The sequence below is a fragment of the Camelus ferus genome, chromosome 27 (genome assembly GCF_009834535.1).
Source record: "Camelus ferus isolate YT-003-E chromosome 27, BCGSAC_Cfer_1.0, whole genome shotgun sequence".
Lineage (NCBI taxonomy): Eukaryota > Metazoa > Chordata > Mammalia > Artiodactyla > Camelidae > Camelus > Camelus ferus.
In genome coordinates this window covers 21,261,498-21,280,996 of record NC_045722.1, presented here as the reverse complement: position 1 = coordinate 21,280,996, position 19,499 = coordinate 21,261,498, and the positions used below count along the sequence as shown (strand labels likewise).

General features: G+C 44.5%; 1 protein-coding gene across 1 annotated transcript in view; it reads left to right on the top strand.

Annotated features, from left to right (window-relative positions):
* ADAMTS17 (ADAM metallopeptidase with thrombospondin type 1 motif 17) overlaps positions 1-19,499 on the top strand; it is a 304,068-nt gene that overhangs the window by 160,061 nt on the left and 124,508 nt on the right. Inside the window, exons 10-11 of the mRNA XM_032468854.1 lie at positions 9,613-9,753; positions 11,535-11,685. Coding sequence (XP_032324745.1) covers positions 9,613-9,753; positions 11,535-11,685 — 292 coding nt within the window. The remainder of the gene's footprint in view (positions 1-9,612; positions 9,754-11,534; positions 11,686-19,499) is intronic.

Below are 19,499 nucleotides of genomic sequence, written 5' to 3'. Positions count from 1 at the left end.
CTTGTTCAGCAGCCAAAGAAGTGGAATACTCAGGAATGATGCTAATAAGAAAAGTAAGACCTAGTAATGTAAACTACAAAACTTAGCCAAAGGTCATTCAAAAAAGCCTGGAAAGAATGGTCATCATTAAAAAGTCTACGAACGATAAATGCTGGAGAGGGTGTGGAGAAAAGGGAACCTTCCTACACTGTTGGTGGGAATGTAGTTTGGTGCAGCCATTATGGAAAACAGTATAGAGATCCCTCAAAAAACTAAAAATAGACTTATCATATGATCCAGCAATCCCACTCCTGGGCATATATCCAGAGGGAACTTGAATTTGAAAAGATACATGTACCCCAATGTTCACAGCAGCTCTATTTACAATAGCCAAGATATGGAAACAACCTAAATGTCCATGGACAGATGACTGGCTAAAGAAGCTGTGGTATATTTATACAATGGAATACTACTCAGCCATAAAAAAGAGTAAAATAATGCCATTGCAGCAGCATGGATGATCCTTCATTTGGAGATCATCATTCTAAGTGAAGTAAGCCAGAAAGAAAAAGAAAAAGAAAAATACTATCTGATATCACTCATCTGTGAAATCTGAAAAAAGAAAAAAGTAGACACTAATGAACTAATCTACAAAACAGAACAGACTTGCAGACATAGTAAACAATCTTATGGTTACCAGAGGGGAAAAGGAGGGGGAAGAGATGAATTTGGAAGTTCAAGATTTGCAAATATTAACTACCATATATAAAAATTTCTTCTGTACAGCACAGGGAACTATATTCAATATCTTGTAGTAACCTATAATGAAGAAGAATATGAAAACAAATATATGTATGTATGTGTGTGACTGGGATGTTATGCTGTATACCAGAAATTGGCACATTGTAACTGACTATATTTCAATTAAAAAAAGAAAAAAGAAAAGAAAGCCTGAAAAAATGAAAGTATGCTCTAATGTCCCAGGGTGGCAAGACTCAAAACTTCAGTGGTTCCAGCCTCCCCAGATTAATCAATGTATTCAGTGCAACCCTAAACTAAAAGGAGTTCTTGTGGAACTTGGCAAACCCAAATCGTATAGAAGAGTTAAGTTCCAAAATACCTGAGATAATTCTGGAACAGCAACAACAAAAGACTGAGGAGAGGAAGGAAGGAGAATTGGCTTATTCCATCCACTCATTCAACTTGCCTTGGCAGAGGCAGAGTTTTTTCTTAACACCGTACAACCTTTTCATCTGAATCAGTATTGTCCCCTTGGAAATAGTCACTCACCTTGGGAGTCTCCATCCTTATTTTATCAGTGTAGCTATCTATCATTCTAAACTTCTTTGGAATTGCTATCTGGAAACAGCTTCAGACACTCCTTCCCCTCTTCTATAGAATGTTTTCCCAGGTCAGAAATCAGCATGGCTTTATGGATCTTTTCTTCAGTGAAATTTGCACATGTCATTTGACTTCAAATCTGTGAAAGTAACGGCACCCACCGTTTGCGTGCATGGGCTCTGGATGTGCTCAGGGAGTGCTCTGAGCAGTGGGGGCATTGTAGGAGGAGGTGCCACTGGTTTGTTCATGTGCTTGTGTTGGGGACCATCCCGCCATGGAGGCCCTCACGCTAATGAGGCTGTGGGAGGAAGGATGCCAAAGGTAGCCTCCGCTCTGGGTGCTGTGCATGGGCTGTCATGTAGACCTAGGTGCTCCTGCCCTGCTTCTGCTTCACGGCCATTTACTGAGCCCTGCCACGGGTGGCGTGGAGGAGGGCAAGCCCATCTCACTGTGTTGGGACCGGCCTTGTCTCGTGGAAGCAGGACCAGAGCAGCAGGGGCTGGTGAGCCAGTGGGAGCTCTCTGTGCCAGGAGACAGCTTTTCACCGAGATGGCCATAGCTTCAGCCCTGGGGCCTGTGTGCCTCCAGCCTTTACCAACCCTGGGCTGCTGCATGCACAGGGTGCTGAACAAGAGAGTGGCCCCCTGCATTCAAACCTACATCTGCTGCTGATGGAGAAAAGGAAACAGGAGGCTACGCCACAGGCCACTGTCGTCACCCTCTTCCTGTGAAGGCAGCACACGGTCACCCTGATTACCTTCGCAGATGTCCTGGGTGGGATGACCGCTTGCCAAGAGCGGTTGGGTTTCTAAGGCTTCCATGAAGCGTCTGTTCAGGGGTCCCATCCTCTCAGTCCCTGGGCCATATCTGCCAGAAGAGGTGTGGTCTGTTCAGTTAGCTCATTGCAGAAAAGAAATGGAATTAAAAAAATTTTTTTAAGACTGCTTATTTTTATTTATTTATTTGTAGTTAGCCTTTTTTAAAAAAATGTAAGTATAGTCAATTTATAATGTGTTAGTTTCTGGTGTATAGCATAGTGATTCAGTTATGTGTGTATATATATATATATATATATCCCTTTTCATATTCTTTTTCATTATAGGCTATTATAAGGTATTGAATCTAATTCCTTGTGCTGTACAGTAGGGCCTTGTTGTTTGTCTATTTTAAATACAATAGTTAGAATGCTTTTTTTTAAAACTTGAAATTATGTAATGGTAGCTTTTAAAAATATATTTCCCTCCAGTTTTTTTAATATGCCATACTTAAAAAAATAATTTTCTTTTTTAGTATGTAAAGTTTTTTTTTTTTAATTCAAGTACAGTCAGTTACAATGTGATTTCTGGTGCACAGCATAACGTCCCAGTCATGTATATACATACATGTATTTGTTTTCATATTCTTTTTTCATTAAAAGTTATTGCAAGATATTGAATATAGTTCCCTGTGCTATACAGAAGTTTGTTTTGATTTATTTTCATATATAGTAGTTAATATTTGCAAATTTCAAACTCCCAAAGTTATCCCGTCCCACCCCCTTTCTCCCCAGTAACTATAAGATTGTTTACTATGTCTGTGAGTCTGTTTCTGTTTTGTAGATGAGTTCATTAGTGTCTTCTCTTTTCTTTTTTCAGATTCCATGCATGAGTGATATAATATGGCATTTTTCTTTCTTTTTCTGGCTTACTTCACTTAGAATGATGATCTCCAGGTCCATCCATGTTGCTGCAAATAGCATTGTTTTGTTATTTTTTATGGCTGATTAGTATTCCATTGTATAAATATACCACACTTTCTTTACCCAGACAGTACTACAGAGAAATGGAATATAAAACATGTAATAGGGTAGAAACTCTTCAGTTTGCTGTGAGCCTCCGTTCTCTTTTGTGTGAAGTCACTCCACTCCCTGTATTAACTCTGCAGCTCTCTGAGAGCCCCTGAGTTTGCACCTTGGCGGTGACCAGCATATCCTCCCTGGGCCATGTGCTCAGAAGAAGCCCAGTTGTCATCTCTTCCAGACCCCACTCCTTGCCAGGCGCTTTGGTGTCTGTTTTCCCATGTAATCCTCATCTCTACTCCTTTAGAATGTAAAATTCTGTGGAGAAACGGGCCCAACCTTTGCCAACACCTGGAACAGTGTCTGGTCATAGAAAGCATTTGACACATATTTGTTGAATGAATGAATGAGTGAATGACATTAAGTAACAGGATCCCTGCTGAATCAGAGGTGAGGAGCAGAGGCTTGGAAGTGTAACGCTGCTCTCTCAAGAGGCAGAGCTGGAATTCTCATCCAGGTCGGTCTGAGCGCTCTGCCTCTGGATGAGAAGGGGGATTTTGTACCATCCTCTTTGACTGTTTATACATTTTCATCAAAACTATTAGAAAATTGGAGAGTGGCTGGGACTCAGAGGTGGCGGCTGTGTGTGCAGGTGTCGGAGCAGAGTGGGATCTTGGTGATGGGGGCACTTGGGGAGAGAAGGTGCTGAATGAACAAGAGAAGCCTCAGCCATGAGAGGCATGGTGTCTGCTCTTATCCACGTGGCCCGGAAAGATGGTTTTGGAGACTAAGCTGGTGGGTGACCGTAAGCCAACGACTGCAGTTTGACAGCCCCCAAAGGTGCTCATCGAAACAGAGGGAAATGGTGGGGCTGCTCCCTTGCTTGTTCCCTCTGGAGGCTGTGGAGACACAGTGGTGATGTGAAGTGAAGACACTTATGTAAAAATCACAACCCAGTGTCACTGGTGCTGCATTTTGTAGAGTCAGGTTTGTGGAAGAGCATAAAAGTTGAAAAGAGTTAATCAAAATTATCTCCGAAAATTATCACTTAGGAAAGTCCACACCGGACACCTGACACTGTCTCTCTAGGTCTGTCACCCCAACCTTCCCACCATGGTTGGAACTGGCAGCTGTTTTGCTGAGCATCAAATAAAACATAAAATAAACAACAAGTTCTTTCTGTATAGCACAGGGAGCTCTATTCAGTATCTTGCAATAGCCTGTAATGAAAAAGAATATGAAAGCAAATATATGTGTGTGTGTGTGTGTGTGTGTATAACTGAATCACTATGCTGTACACCAGAAATTAACCGACTATTCTTTAGTTAAAAAAAAGTAAACTTCACATATCAAGACCCTACACCTTATGCCCTTGTTGCATGAAAAATGTATATTGTGAAACACCAGAATCACACTCTGTGTGATGCTGTGTTTACAGAGAGAGGCCCCCAGACCCAGAGAGGCCCCCAGTCCCAGACAGACCCCAGTTCTCTCTCTCTCCTCTCCAGGGTGTACAGTCACATGTGTGCAGGTTTGCGCGCACACACACACACACACACACACACAAGCTCGTTGACCAGACTAGGTGATAAAATCCCCATGCTTTTTTTTTTTTCTTTTTTCTCTCTTTATCTGTATCTCTCATCCCAGAAGTTGAATTTTTGTTAAATTAAAAGTTGAAAGCCTATTTGAAGTGGGTCGTGTGTGTGTGTGTACATTTCTACACACACACTTGCAATCTCAGGCAAGGCTACTTGCCTATAATCCCATCTATATAAACCCAAGGATGTGAGGGTTTTATACATTTCAGTGCTCTGGTTAGCCAAGAGGGACAATATGTATTGTAACATACTTGTTCATTCTCACCTACTATGATATTATCCATCGTAGCAAAACGCAGTTAACACCAGCACTGTATTGTTATTTCTCATTAGTGATTCAGAATTCCACGGTGTTTTAGGATTATATGTATTGTGATGGTCCTGTGTGTGGTGGAGGTGGAGACCCTCAGTCTACTCTGGTATTTGCAGTGTTGCTGAATCCCTGCAAACTGGGGGGCTCATTTTCCTGTATAAAAATAAAAACAAAAACTTCTCTGGAGTGAGAGAATATATTTTTTTAATTGAAGTATCATCAGTTACCATGTGTCAATTTCTGGTGTGCAGCTTAACGTCCCAGTCATACATATACATACATATGTTTGTTTTCATATTCTTTTTCGTTAAAGGTTATTACAGGACACTGAATATTCCCTGTGCTATACAGAAAAAATTTGGTTTTTTAATCTATTTTTATATGTAACGGTTAACATTTGCAAATCTCAATGGATTGAGAGGATATTGATGTTATGTTCCCTATAAAGGGGGTTATTGATGGTCGTGACAATGAACCCTATTGTTCAACCTGTATAAATGAGTGGAGCCTGGTGGCCTTAACCCTTATAGATAAAGTCTGAGTAGTTAAAGTTAAGGGCACAGTCTGGTTCTTGGCAAGCAAGAGGTAGTAACAGTAGAGTTTCCCTTCTAGAGGAATGCAGGCGTGTTAATTATTATTATGTTAATTAACAATAACTAACACAAACCTGCCTGTCATTTCCCAGAAACTGCCATAGGCCATTCCTGTTATTACAGAGTCAGTAAACATTTAGTGAAGAGGGACGGGCAGGCAGCGTTGCCCCCAGGCCAGCCCCGACCCCCTCCACTGGAGAGCCTACCCTCATGGGAGCCGTTTCCCGGCTTTTTCATTCCACTCCAAGCATTCGTTTCACAAGTCCAGCCAAGAGTACTTTGAGGGGAGGCAGACCTCGTTCACAAGCCTGACATCAAAACACCAAAGCTTAGAGACAGACAGACAGGCTCAGAGCCAGGTAAAGCTGAAGCTTCCAGAATGACACATGTACCAGGCCCAGAACACTTAGTATCTCCCAGGCCCTCCAGGATTTGGGGTGAAGCTAGGACAGGTTGAGCATCGCCTTTTAGAATCCCCACATGGTATGTGGTGGATTTCTCGAAGCAAATACAGAAGCAATGTGTTCTTTTACTTTAAGATAAAATCTACTCAAGGCCATTAAGTTATGATCGTGTCTGATAAATCTGAACCACATGTGACACGAGGCCATCTGTGTCCTTAATCTAAAAGTCACTTGAAGTTAAAATAACTCCGTGTGCCTAATGCTACTTGTTCGTGTTCTATATAATGTTACCGCAGACGTAAACCTAAAATAACCTGAATTTTTCCGTCAAGCAGTCCTTAATTTAAAAGTAGCCTGTACCGTAGTTTATATAGACCTCAAATGATAAGACTCTCACCCCAATGCTAGTTCATCAAACTGTAAATTTATGAGGCACTTAGCATTAGAATTTTTAAAACCAGATCAAACATGATCCATATCCTGCCATCTGGAACATTCCTTAGGGAATTTCTTCTCTGGGGGCCAAGCAGAGTGAGTCGCTAATATGACACCCTGCGGGCACACGGTGGTCACAGTCAGGGCACAGTCAGCTTTTCTGAGCACTTTTGTAAACATGGTTTTGTCTCCAGAGAGACCAGGTTCTCTGGCCAGCAGAGTCTGCCACGTGGGCCAGAGAGCCTCTCTGATTTTACAAGCAGCTTGACCACCAGAGAAAAGTTGGACGAGGTCACAGCTGAAACATTCCTCAGTACGTGGCGAGGCCGTTCTGCCAGGGCTTGGCTCTCCTCCGACTGTGGTTTTGCAAACAACAAGGAGCATCTGGTGGCTGCTCAGGACATCCCATCTCGGGACAGTGGGAGGTGGTTGCCATCGTGTTTTGACTCTCTGTGGGACTGAATATCCCAGGATTGGTGACAGCGCAGTTTGACCTGCTCCATGTGCTCTGCTAACACTTTGTCCTTAGAGCCACTTTTCTGATGAGACACTTTATTTCTACGCATAGAGCTGAGTTCCCTGAAAGCCGCCAGAATTTTCAGATTTACCTATTTGAAAACCCTGTTTTTTTGTACTAGTGCTTTTTTTTTTTATTGAAGTGTAGTCAGTTTACAATAATGTGTCAATTTCTGGTGTACAGTATCATGTTTCATTTATACACACACACGTATATATTCGTTTTCATATTCTTTTTCATTATAGTTTTATTTACATATATCAGATCAAACCCTAGATCGAATTTAAGGTGACTTTTAATATCCTTTGCTAAATGCAGTTGAAAAAACTATTCAGTTCCCATCTTTTCCAAAACATAGGAAAAGATAGGAAAAGAGCCATAGGTACAGATACAGATACAGATATAAATAATAGGCAGGAAAAGGTAAAAGGCTGAGTAATGGATTTGAAAAACTATTCTTCTTGGTCAGATTTATCTGATAATTTCTTGGTTCTCTATTTAACCCTAATTGGATGGATGCCTGACTTTGACGCGGGAGAGCAAGAGTGAATCTCCCCATAGATGGTTTCATTGTTCTGTTGAACAAGCTGCCCCCTAGAACTAGCACCCTTATCATGCATACAGATCCTCCGATTTTGGGATGCTTTCTCCTGCATTAGATAGATAATCCATTTGGTAAACATTTACACAGTGCTTGTGCTGTGCCCGTCTCTGGTGGACAGGCTGGGATGGAAAGCTGCCCTGGGGAACCTGGTGGTTGGACAAGCCCGTGGGAAATCCTGACAGCGAGCATGTTTCAGGGGGTGGTTTGGCCAAAGATGTCTGGACCGAGGGGAAGGGGGGCCACCAACGTGTAGGCAGCGCTGCAGAAGCTTGTTTTTCCTGACAGGATGGTAGGGTAGTCGGTCGGCTGACCAATTAACCAAAAAATTGGTTCAAATAGGGAAATGTAAAAAAATTGTGCTTAGATTCTCAAACATTTTGTTTTAACTTAAGCCATGAAAACGTTCATTTTTTTTTTTTTCACCAGTTTTGTGGTTGGGGGTGGAAGCCTTTTCTCTGAAGGAGTTTGAATTCCAGCTTCTTTTTTTTTTTTCTTTTCTTTTTTTTTTTTTTTAGATTCAGCGGAACTTGAAAGACCCTTGTGAAGCTGTCAAAGAGGGCAGATTTTTAGGATTTTTTTCCCCTCATCTTTTACAGTTGTCTTGCCCACACCCCATTTGGCAGCAGCCTGTTTTAGCTACCAGCTAAAATTGTTGTCATGAAAACAGCTTTACTTTTGTTCTCATGTTTCATCGATTAACACAACGTGTAACCACATGTATTAATTGAAGGAACAAGTATTACTGACAGAAATAGGCTTGAGAAGAAAAACAACTGACCCTTGGGAGGGGTGCCCGCCACTGCTGGGAACGGACGCTTGTGGGCGGTGAGGGCTGGCCCCGCCCGCCAGGAGCAGCAGCCCGGGCGCCAGGCAGTGCTGTACCAGGGGCGGGGTGGCATCGGCTAATCCGACTCCACATGGGGGTCCGGAGTAGCCTGGGGGTGTGCAGGCGGGAACACAGGGGAGTTGATGAAAGATGGTCACAGACCTATGAGGGGAACTAGGGAAATGTAGCGTGTTTAGAACCTCTTTTTTTTTTTAGGGTTGTTTTTTTTTTTTTTGGTGTGGGAGGGAGGTAATTAGCTTTATTCATTTGGGGACTGCACCCAGGACCTTTAGCGTGCTAAGCATGCGCTCTACCACTTTGAGTTTTACCCTCCCCCTAGAACCTCTTTCCGTAACTATCTCCATTGGTGTCCGTCTCCTCTCCCAGGCTGACCTGAGGTCAGGGATGGCCTGCTGTGCGCTGCTGTATCTTCCCTTTCCAGTCCATTACCAGCCTTTGGGAAACGTCTCGTAACAATCTTGGAACGAGTGAAAGTGTGTGTGTTTTCCACGGGGCTGTTGATGAAGAGTGGGCCACGCTGGTGCACAGAGACTCTCTCCCCTGAAGATCATGGGTTGGCAGACTGTGGGCCACCTGATCTCCCCCCCAGTGACAGCATGTGTGGGAACTAAGGTCATCGTTCAGCTCACGTTTCATGTCAGCCGCCCACATCTAGGCCAGCATTCCAGGGTCTTTCAGATGCATCTGAGCGGGGAATGTAACAGCTCTGATCTTGGTGGACCCCGGTACTGTGACGTGAAAGCAAAGCCATGACTTATCATGAGTTTTTTCCCAAGTCAAAGCCTTGGTTGGTTCCCACTTGCCCTTCGCACAGTGACTTCTCTCCAGGCAACAGAACGCTTAGATCATTAACACTAGGATATTTTAGATAGAAAATCAAGTCTAATCATCAGAAGAACTATAATATCACAGTTAATACAATTTGTTCATTCGGTTATTATTTATTGGTTTGGCGATGCCATTAGTGTCTGTTGGGTGCTTGATCGGACTCCGTTCACTGAGTAAGCAAGTCAGCACCCTCCCCCTTACTCTCTAAGCTCGTGACTGTTGGTCTGCTCTGTGAGAGTAAGCAGAGTGCCAGGTGTCATCTTGTGCCACCTTTTGTATTTAAGACTCGATCCAGGTTAGCCTCGTCTGCTAGATCCTGGACCGGGAGATAAGCCTGTAATGTGTGTCCCTCTCCGCCCTCTCCCTCGGGCAGCTTGGGGATGAACCACGACGATGACCACTCCTCCTGCGCTGGCAGGTCCCACATCATGTCGGGAGAGTGGGTGAAAGGCCGGAATCCCAGCGACCTCTCCTGGTCCTCCTGCAGTCGAGAGGACCTCGAAAACTTCCTCAAGTAAGTCCTTGAATCAGTCTGTACCATCAGTAGAAAGTTATGCATTACTTCCGAAAGACAGAGTCATTGGAGTCTTGGCCAGTATGAGCAGGAGTGAACCTCTCAGAAGTCTCAGGACCAGACCTCCTCCCAGGTGCACAGCTGGTGTGATGTTGGGTACCCAGCTTGTGACCATAAATGCTTATCGATTGACATGTCAATGCAGTGACTGTATCTTGAAAGGATTCCATTTCATTTCTCTGCATTATTTTGATGGGGCGTGGATGCCACCTTAGCGGTAACCCTTGGCTTCTGGAGAACAGGGCACTTCCTCTGTGCTCAGTCTACTTCCCTTGATAGGAGTCCATTTGCTGGGGAAGAGGGCTTGCTTGCTCACTTCCTTCATTTGTGGGGCTCAGGTGGGTTTATCTGACTGCCACTTACTTGCCAGAATATGTTGGCATCACTCCATTCCTGGATGTCTGTGGAAGAGTTGGCCATCTGATTTCAGACCTTTGTCCAACAGAGTCTGTGGTCACATACAGTGTGGGTCCCTTAGTGTAAAGACCTCAGGGCTGGACTTACAGATTTGATAGGGTCAGACCCCCGTTGCTTCACAACTTACTGGTATCATCTGTACACCCCGTGGAGATGGAAGGGGGTCAGTGAGTCCCACATACAGATGGAGCTTTGTAGTTCAATAACACAGTAAAGGGTCGGGTGAATTCAGAAGGAGCAGCAAAGGCATCACACTGGCTTCTGTCCTCATCCTGGATCTTCTTTCATGATGTTTCCTGTGGATGGGGAAAGTAAGTGGTACACAGGGCTTAAGAACAGACTCACTAGATTTAATGTAGTCTTATTTCCTACTGAGTACTTGTTATCACCGAGTCTAATTTAAACGTTGGAAGCCACCTGACATGATTTCATTTTACCCATAAGGGTCAGTAAATCAAGGCAGGGTATTTTCATTGGCTCACGAACACAGTGCTGGACCCACTGCCTTCGTTAAAGTGGCCCTTGTGTCTGAGCCCAGGGGAGGTGAACCAGCGTCAACCTGCGTGTTCTTGCGGGCGTGCAACTCTTTTCTTCAAGAATCTTGGCAAGAGGCCAGATTTTCTTTTTACTACCCTCTGCCTTGTTTTAGGAGTGAAAAATAAAAACATTCAAGTACTTAACCTCTTCGCAGAGCCGCAGCCTCACAACTCCCAGTTCGGTTTTTTAGAGCTGTTTTCAGCATCTCTGAACATTTCCATCCTTGTTGAAATCCTGAGGTCCTTTGCAGGATGTGCTACCAGCCAGCTTTCTTGGCCGGAGGGAGGTACAGTCAGGGGGCCACCTGGACCAGCCAGTGGCCATGGCCTGACAGGCCCTCCAAGAGAATCCACAGAATTGGAAATAAGCACTTTTATTTAAAATAGGGCAAATCAACCCTAACTCCTATTTTTTTTCTTTATTCTTAGTGACTTTCGCCAAAGCCATATTCTAAGAAAATAACATAGGAATCTATTTCTTTGAAATTGAATGAAAATGCCTTTCAAGAATACTCTCAGACTCCCCGAGAAGAGTACACGAGCCACGTGGGTGTTACTCCCAGGCCCTTTCATAGCTGTCCAGCTCGTGTGGCCTTCGGAGTAAAGCTCTGTGTTCAGCTGTGTAGAAAAAGAGCAAAAAGTGCCGCCCGTGTGTCTGGTACCTAGGTCATCTCCCCGTAAATAATATGGAGCTTCCTCCTCCTGACAAAGCAGAACAAAAACCCGGGCAGTACGTTTACAGGCCAACTTGCCTCTTGGATGTTTCAGGTCGAAAGTCAGCACCTGTTTGCTGGTCACGGACCCCCGGAGCCATCACGCGGTGCGCCTCCCGCACAAGCTGCCGGGCATGCACTACAGTGCCAACGAGCAGTGCCAGATCTTGTTCGGCACCAACGCCACCTTCTGCAGAAACATGGAGGTAAGCGGGATGGGGAGGGCCGGCTCAGGACGGAGCATCTGGCTTCTGTTTGAGGATGCATGCATGCACACACACACACACCCCTACATACACAGGCGTGTGTTTGCACACACGCATGCACAGACATGGACATGCATATACACATACCTCATGGGCATCTGCATGGGGCACCCGGAGAGAGCCCCGCACACACACACACGCACGCACACCCCCATACATAGGCAGTTTTGCAGGGGGATGGGTCAGAGTTACTACTGACACCAATAGTCTAATGTTTTGTTTTGTTTTTTAATCCAAAGGTATTTCTTTCTTTCTTGGTAGCCAAATGCCTTAACCTGAAAACTTTGAGACATTAGGGGTAAGAAAATTAACCCATCCTTCGTGGAGGTGAGGTGATGTAATGTGATGTGATGTGATGGAGGTGATATCACACCTTGCACAGATGGCTAAGACAGCTTAAAGCTGCTAACATTGGAGAGTGTCATACGGAGAACTTCAAACAGATAATAAAGTGATTGTATGATAATAGTGCTAATAACGCCATTAAAATGTTACACTTTACTGAGCAGTGCCCACAGGTTGTGCCCTAAAGCTTCCAAGGTGCCTGATCTTAATTACCCATCACCACACTGGCTAGGTTATTCTCCCCAGGGCCCAGATGACGACCCCAAACTCAGAGATTAAGGGATCATTTGAAACGGCTTGGTCAGTAGGTGGTAGAGGAAGGAGTTGACTCAGTCTGTTCACCTGCAGAGCGCACGCTTTCTCACTGTGCTGCAGACGGCTCGGCCGGACACCTCTGTGTGTGGAGGTGCCGAAGGGACATGCTTGGACCTGGGGCAGGGCAGTCTCCTGGCTGTGGCCCCAGGGGAAGGCTGGAGCAGCCTGCAGTCTGGCAGGCTCAGAGAGCGGACCAGAGCCTCCGCCCTCATGGGGCAGGAGGACAGAAGCAGGAGAAGCAGCTGGGGATGTGTGGGACTCAGGAGCCACCCAGCAACAGCCAAGTGCTGACGCTCATGACAGCATTGAGTCCCAGGGAGGAGCCTGGAGGGCTGGGTGGGTTCCCAGAGCAAGAACTCAGGATGGAAGCAACTCCAAGACAGGCAGGTAGACCAGGACTGCGCCTTCAGAAGGTGACCCGGGGATCCGGGCCAGCAGAACAGGTCAACCTGGACTCTGGGGGTGGGTGCTCCCTTTTGAGTAATTCCCGGCTGTGTGTGAAGCTGGTTCAGGACATCAAGGTGGAGTCTGCAGGTGGGGCCCACCTGCCACTGTTTGGGGTGGAGAAAAGGGCGGTACCTCACAAGCAGCCTAGCACCTCCCCTGTTTCCTCAAAGGGCATTTATCCAAAGAGCTGTCCTGAATCTTCCTCTCCTGTTCCCCTGCGGAAGTGCCAGCAAGGGCCCCTTCCGGGCCTTGGTAACAGAAGCCATCTCTCACTTCACACCCATCAGCGGCAGGGTTGAAGAATGCCTCCCTGGGTAGAGGGGATGAGCCCCAGGGTCTGATGATCCCCAGTGGTCTGCCACGATGCCCGGTGCTCCCCATCAGCCTTGACCATTAAGGCTTGACCACTGAGGCTGTCATTTCTGTACCATATGATAGCGTAGAGGCGTCCTATTTGCCTATCCCAGTCTTCAGTCCCTTAAAGTGGGTGATAGCCCAGAACTATCAGAGAGGGCAGGTTTCAGAGGGTCCTTGGATGGTGTGGTGACAGCAAGAGATCCATGTGGATGGTACCCAAGAGGAGGATGCTGAGTGTTCGGGAAGAGCAGAAGGGCCCTGGGCACCCAGGGTGGAGAAGAGGGAAGCACCTGGCTGAGTCAGTGGACACAGTGGGAGCTGGACAGAGGCTGCCTGCGCCCGGGAGCTGCAGCCGTTTTGCCTTCCAGGAGACAGGCCATTGCACACCTGAGGAGGGATGGACAGAGTGGGGATACAGGTATTGCGGGCTCCTGATCCCCCAGGCTAAACTTCCCACGGACCGTCACACGAAACCCTGACTGCAACCCTCGAGGGCAGGGGCTTTGAACCCCACTTAACAGATGAAAAAATGGAGGCTGAGAGAGGCTGGGTCATGGGCCAGTGTAGCTCAGCCAGAAAGAGAAGGGCTGGAGACCAAGTCCCGGGGTGACTGTTGATGAGGGAGGAAGGGCAGGCTCTGCTCATTCAGGGACAGACTCCAAAGCGGAGGAAGGGGACCTGGTATTTTATTTTCCTTCCTTAGCATCTTTTTGTTTGACGAGGACCACGAGAGAGCAGCCAGTCATGATCAGCTCAACAGTGCTGCTCCTTTCTCCCCAGAAGCTCAAAATACAAATATATAAAGTGAAATCTGTTTGTTTGTAAATTACGGTGCAGCTGAATGTTGATTCCTCCAGCTCACCAGGAGCCACAAAATACGCTTTCCTGTTTGCCTTTTCCTTGAGAGTTCCCCCAGTACTAAAGCAGAGCTGGCATCTTCCTCCCCCAAATCCTAGCAGGAGTGACTCCTTAGGGGAGGAAGGAGCGCCCATGGTTGCTTTCTTCTCCCCTGTGACACTGACTCTCTGGTGCCGGTCTGAGCCTCCTCCCCTTCCTCCTGGTCTTCCTCCTGGTCCTCCTCCTCTTGTTCACTCCCTTTCACCCACTCTGTTCCAGTTCTCCTTGTCTTCCTGCTCTCTCTTGGATCCACAAGGCGAGCTCCTGGCAGGGACACACTCTGCTTCCTGCTGGCTGTTTCCTTTATCTAAACACTCTTTCCTCAGTTTGTCCATGTGACTAAGTCCCTCATCTTTTTTGAGTTTTTTGGGGTTCCTTTTCTTTTTCAGATGTAACCTTCTCAAGGAAGCCTATCCTGACCACCCTATTTAAAATTTGAATCTGGTAACCCTCCCCCATCCACCCTTGAGGCACCCAGATCGCCTGATCCCCTAAGGGAAAACCCTGCTTTCATAAACTTACCATCTTTTAACATGCTCTAGAATTCACTTGTTTACATGACTGTTGCTTTGATAATCTCCCTATTCTAGGTTATAAACCTTCAAGGGCAGGAATCTTGGCTTCTGCTCACCAATGTTTTCCAGCTGCCTTGGCCAATGCCTGACACATAGTAGGTGCTCAACAAGTATGTGTTGCTCTGAGGTCCATTCATGAGCCTAAGAGCAAATTGAAGTTCTTATGTGACTTCACCCAACTGCTGATGACACTGTAGACAAGTTCACAGTCTTTGAAGAAACCCTTACAGCTCTCCGCATATCATATACTGACTCTCGAAGCCCAAGTTCATGTTTCTCCACCCAGTTCACCCACACACATGTGAGACTCTGTCAAATGTCTTGCAAGGGTTCATACAAACCTTTCCTGTGGCTTCCTCTCAGGACAGCACAATGAGTCTGGTCGTGGGGGACTGCAGGCTGCTTCCTAGTGGTCATCTCTCTCCCTCCATCCCTCCCTCCCTCCCTCTCTGTGCCTTAGTGCCCTCGTGGGTAAAACCTTAGACTCCTGGTGAGTTAATACACGTAAGGCGCTGAGAACTGGGTCTGTCACAAAGTAAGCACCCAGTCATTTGAGCTGATATGTGTGTTGTTATTACCTTGCTGGATAACACTGGCTCCCATTTGTGGGGCTACAGAACCAGTCTGTCTGTGTCCACTTCTAGGATCAGCAGTGTTCTATACTGAATTCCTCAGGGCCCTGAAAAATTAAGCTTTATGTAAAATACGTACCCTTCAGGTAGCCAGAGACATCTGGAACCAACCAGGAAGCTCCTGTAATCCAGTGCCAAATGGATCTTTATAACTGTTACTATTCTTTAATGCCCTCGAGGAGTGAAGTGGATGTCATGTAATGAAATGATCATGGTTCCAACATTGCCTTCAAATTTCTTATCCCAACATCTGTCTTTGGCCCAGATGGAGTAACAGGGACCGGAATACCTTCCCACCTGAAGCAACTAAGAAATAAGATGAAACATATGGCACTGATTTTAGGACAGTGACCATCAAGTCAGGAAGGACTGTGGTCCTTGGGAGATGTGAACAAATGAGGTCTCTGATTGTCCTGCCTGGGCGGACTCCAGGCTGTGACATGGGGAGTGCTGCGAAGAAGTAGCAATCTTCTGGAGTTAAAGAAACAGAGCCAGGTGTACAGGGAGGCTGAGGCAGCTGGAGTTCACTGGACAGAGTGACACAGAAGAAAGAGCTTTACAAAGGGAGAACCTCAGAAATCAGCACAGGGTCTCCATGAGTCTTCAGCTTAGTACTAAGAAATATGCATGTGTGTGAGGAAACCACCCAAGGCCAGGAAGAGAACCATGTGAAACAGTCACTGGGCTCACGTGAGCATCAGCTGGAGGACATGGAAGGGAGTGGTGTCAATCGCATGGCAAAACTAGCCCCACACTAAATGCTGATCTGGTCCCACCCAATAAAGCTGGAAAAGCAAAATCTGAAAGGATGAAACTGTTTCCAAGTTACTTAGCCACAGCTCAGAAGGAGTTACAGAAATGCAAAACCAGCCCTGAATAAAGTAACATTCACAATGTCTAGTATCAAATCAAAAATTACCAGGCCTTCAAAGGAGCAGGAAAATGCATCCGTAATGAGGAGAAAAGTCAATCAAAACTGACCTAGGAATGAGAGAGATGACAGAATTAGTGGACAGAGATGTTAAAACAGTCATTGTGACCATATTCCAGGTTCAAGAAGGTACAGAAAGACAGACGGGACATGTTAAGGAGAGACAGGAGAGATACAAAGAGAATCCTAATGGGACTTCCAGGAATGAAGACTGCAGTGTCTGAGATGAAAGATACCCTGCGTGAGGCTGCTGGCAAAGGAGAGCTTGCAGGAGGGATGATTGCTGAAGACAGGCAATGGGAACTAGGCAAAGTGAAACACAAGAAGAGACTGAAAGCAAACCGAGCTACAGGACTTCAGGTGACCTCAGATGTATGTGATTCATGCCCCAAAGGAGGTGAGAGAGGACTGAAATCATATTTGAAAAAATAATGGCTGAAAATTTTTCCAAAGTTGATGAAATCCATGAGCTCACAGATCCAAGAACTCAGTGAGCCCCGAGAAACATGAAGAAATCCAGACCAAAGCTTATCATAATCAAATTGCTTAAAAGTGGTGATGAAGAGAAAAATCTTAAAAGAGCCAGAGGAAAAACGACAAGTTATGTAGAGATAAACAAAGGTAGAAATGACAACATATTTCTCATTAGAAACAATGCAAGCAAAAAACCCCCAAAACCAAAAACCAAAACAAAAACACCATGGAAAAGCATCTTTTAAGCACAGAAAGAAAAGAAGCCTGTTACCTTAGAATTCTACAGCCAGCAAAAATCTCTTTGATTTTTGAAGGTGAAACAGAGTTTTTCTGTTATATAAAGGCTGAAAAAATTCAGCACCAGTAGACCCATGCTAAAAGACATATTAAAAGAAGTTTTTCGGGCAGAAAGAAAATGATAATACATGGAAATACAGACCTATCCAAAGGAATGAAGGGCCCTGGAAGTAGTAACTATGTGAGTAAATATACGATCTTTTGAAATATACTCAAATGTCTTTGAAAGAACATTGACCATTTAAACAACGGTTTTACCAAAAAAAGTAAGAATATAGTTGTGGTGGATGTCCAGACCCTGTGAGCTTTCCCTTCTATGGTAGAAGGTACTTTGCATGTGTAATTTTTCAGGGATCTTGAGATGGGGAGATTTCCTGGATAATCTGGGTGGGCCTGATGCAATCAAAATGATCCATACTAAGGCAAGAGGTCAGGATGGGTACAGATGTGACAATAGAAAGAAGAGGTTGGAGTGATGCTGGGAAGGGGCCGCAAACAGAGGGATGCAGGCAGTCTTGGGAAGCTGGAAAGGACAGGGAAACAGATTCTCCCCTTAGAGCCTACAGAAGGAATTGGCCCTGCTGTATCCCTGACTTAAGCCCAGAGAGACTGAGTTTGGACTTCTAACCAAGATAATAAGATAACAAGATAATAAATCTGTGTTATTTTAAGTTGTTAAAGTGCATGGCAGTTTCTTACATCAGCAAAGGGAAATTCTTGCAGATTTGCCATTGAAACTAACACAGCAGTGTGGGGTTCAGGACACATGTAAAATAAATGATATTCACATAAAAGCTAGAAAAGGAGAAACGGTAGTGTATGCTATCATAAGGTTTTTATACTGCATGTGAGATGGAATAATTTCATGTGAAGATGAAGTGATAGGTTCAAGATGTATAATATCAACCGTAACTCAAACCAATAAATAACACAATAGAGTTATAGCTTATAAACCAGCAAAGAAAATAAAATGTGATCATACATTGTTTAGTCTTCTGATTCCTAAGTGTTAGAAGTAGATTATGTTAGGATGGATTGGTGCTGTATATTAGTCATTCACACTCCATTCTGCTAAGATGCAACCATAAGCAAAACAAAAAGACAGCCTACGGAATGGGAGAAAATACTTGCAAATGATGCAACTGACGAAGATTTAATTTCCAGAATATATAAATAGCTCATACAACTTAATAACAAAAAAACAAAAACCCAATCCAAAAATGGGCAGAAGACCTAAACAAGCAATTCTCCAATAAAGACATATAAATGGCCAATAGGCACATGAAAAAAAAAGCTCAATATTGCTAATTATCAGAGAATTGCAAATCAAAACTACAATCAGGTATGACCTCACACCAGTCAGAATGGCCATCATTAAAAAGTCCACAAATGATAAATGCTGGAGAGACTGTGGAGAAAAGGGAATCCTCCTACACTGCTGGTGGGAATATAGTTTGGTGCAGCCATTATGGAAAACAGTATGGAGGCTCCTCAAAAAACTAAAAATGAATTTACCATATGATCCAACAATCCCACTCCTGGGCATATATGCAGAGGGAACCTTAATTCAAAAAGATACACGCACCCCAATGCTCTTGGCAGCACTATTTACAATAGCCAAGACACAGAAACAACCTAAATGTCCATGGACAGATGACTGGATAAAGAAACTGTGGTACATTTATATAATGGAATACTACTCAGCCATAAAAAAGAATAAAATAATGCATTTGCAGCAACATGGATGGACCTGGAGATAGTCATTCTAATAGTCATTCTAAATGAAGTAAGCCAGAAAGAAAAATACCATATGATATCACTCATATATGGAATCTAAGAAAAAAAAAAAAAGACATAAAGTTATTCACAAAACAGAAACAGACTCACAGACATAGAAAACAAACTTATGGTTACCAGAGGGGAAAGAGAGTGGGAAGGGATAAATTGGAAGTTGGAGATTAGCAGATACTAGCTACTGTATATAAAATAGATAAACAACAGCTTTATACTGTATAGCATAGAGAGCTATACTCAATATCTTGTTGTAACCTATAATGAAAAGAAATATATGTACGTATATGTATGACTAAAACATTATGCTGTACACCAGAAATTGATATAACATTATAAACTGACTCTACTATAATTTAAAAATTGTTGCAGTTTACATTTTGTTAGGGTCAGTGACATAGTCCATTTAGATGTGGGTCTCCTTGATACCCTAGTGCCCCTCCCACATCTCCAAATAGACAGCACCAGTTGTCCAATCCTTCACAAGGATAATCACACCAGTGACATCATATGACATCTCAAGGTGTCTCCAGTTATTTCAGAGGGAATCGTGGTGCTGAATTCTCAAAAAATTCCAAATCACCTTTTGTCCCCTTTAACAAGGGAAAAAATACCTACTGGATGCCCTGGAAAAGAAAGAAAACACTTGTAGCCAGGAGTTTTAAGGGAATGAATATTGTGACGGCATTGCAA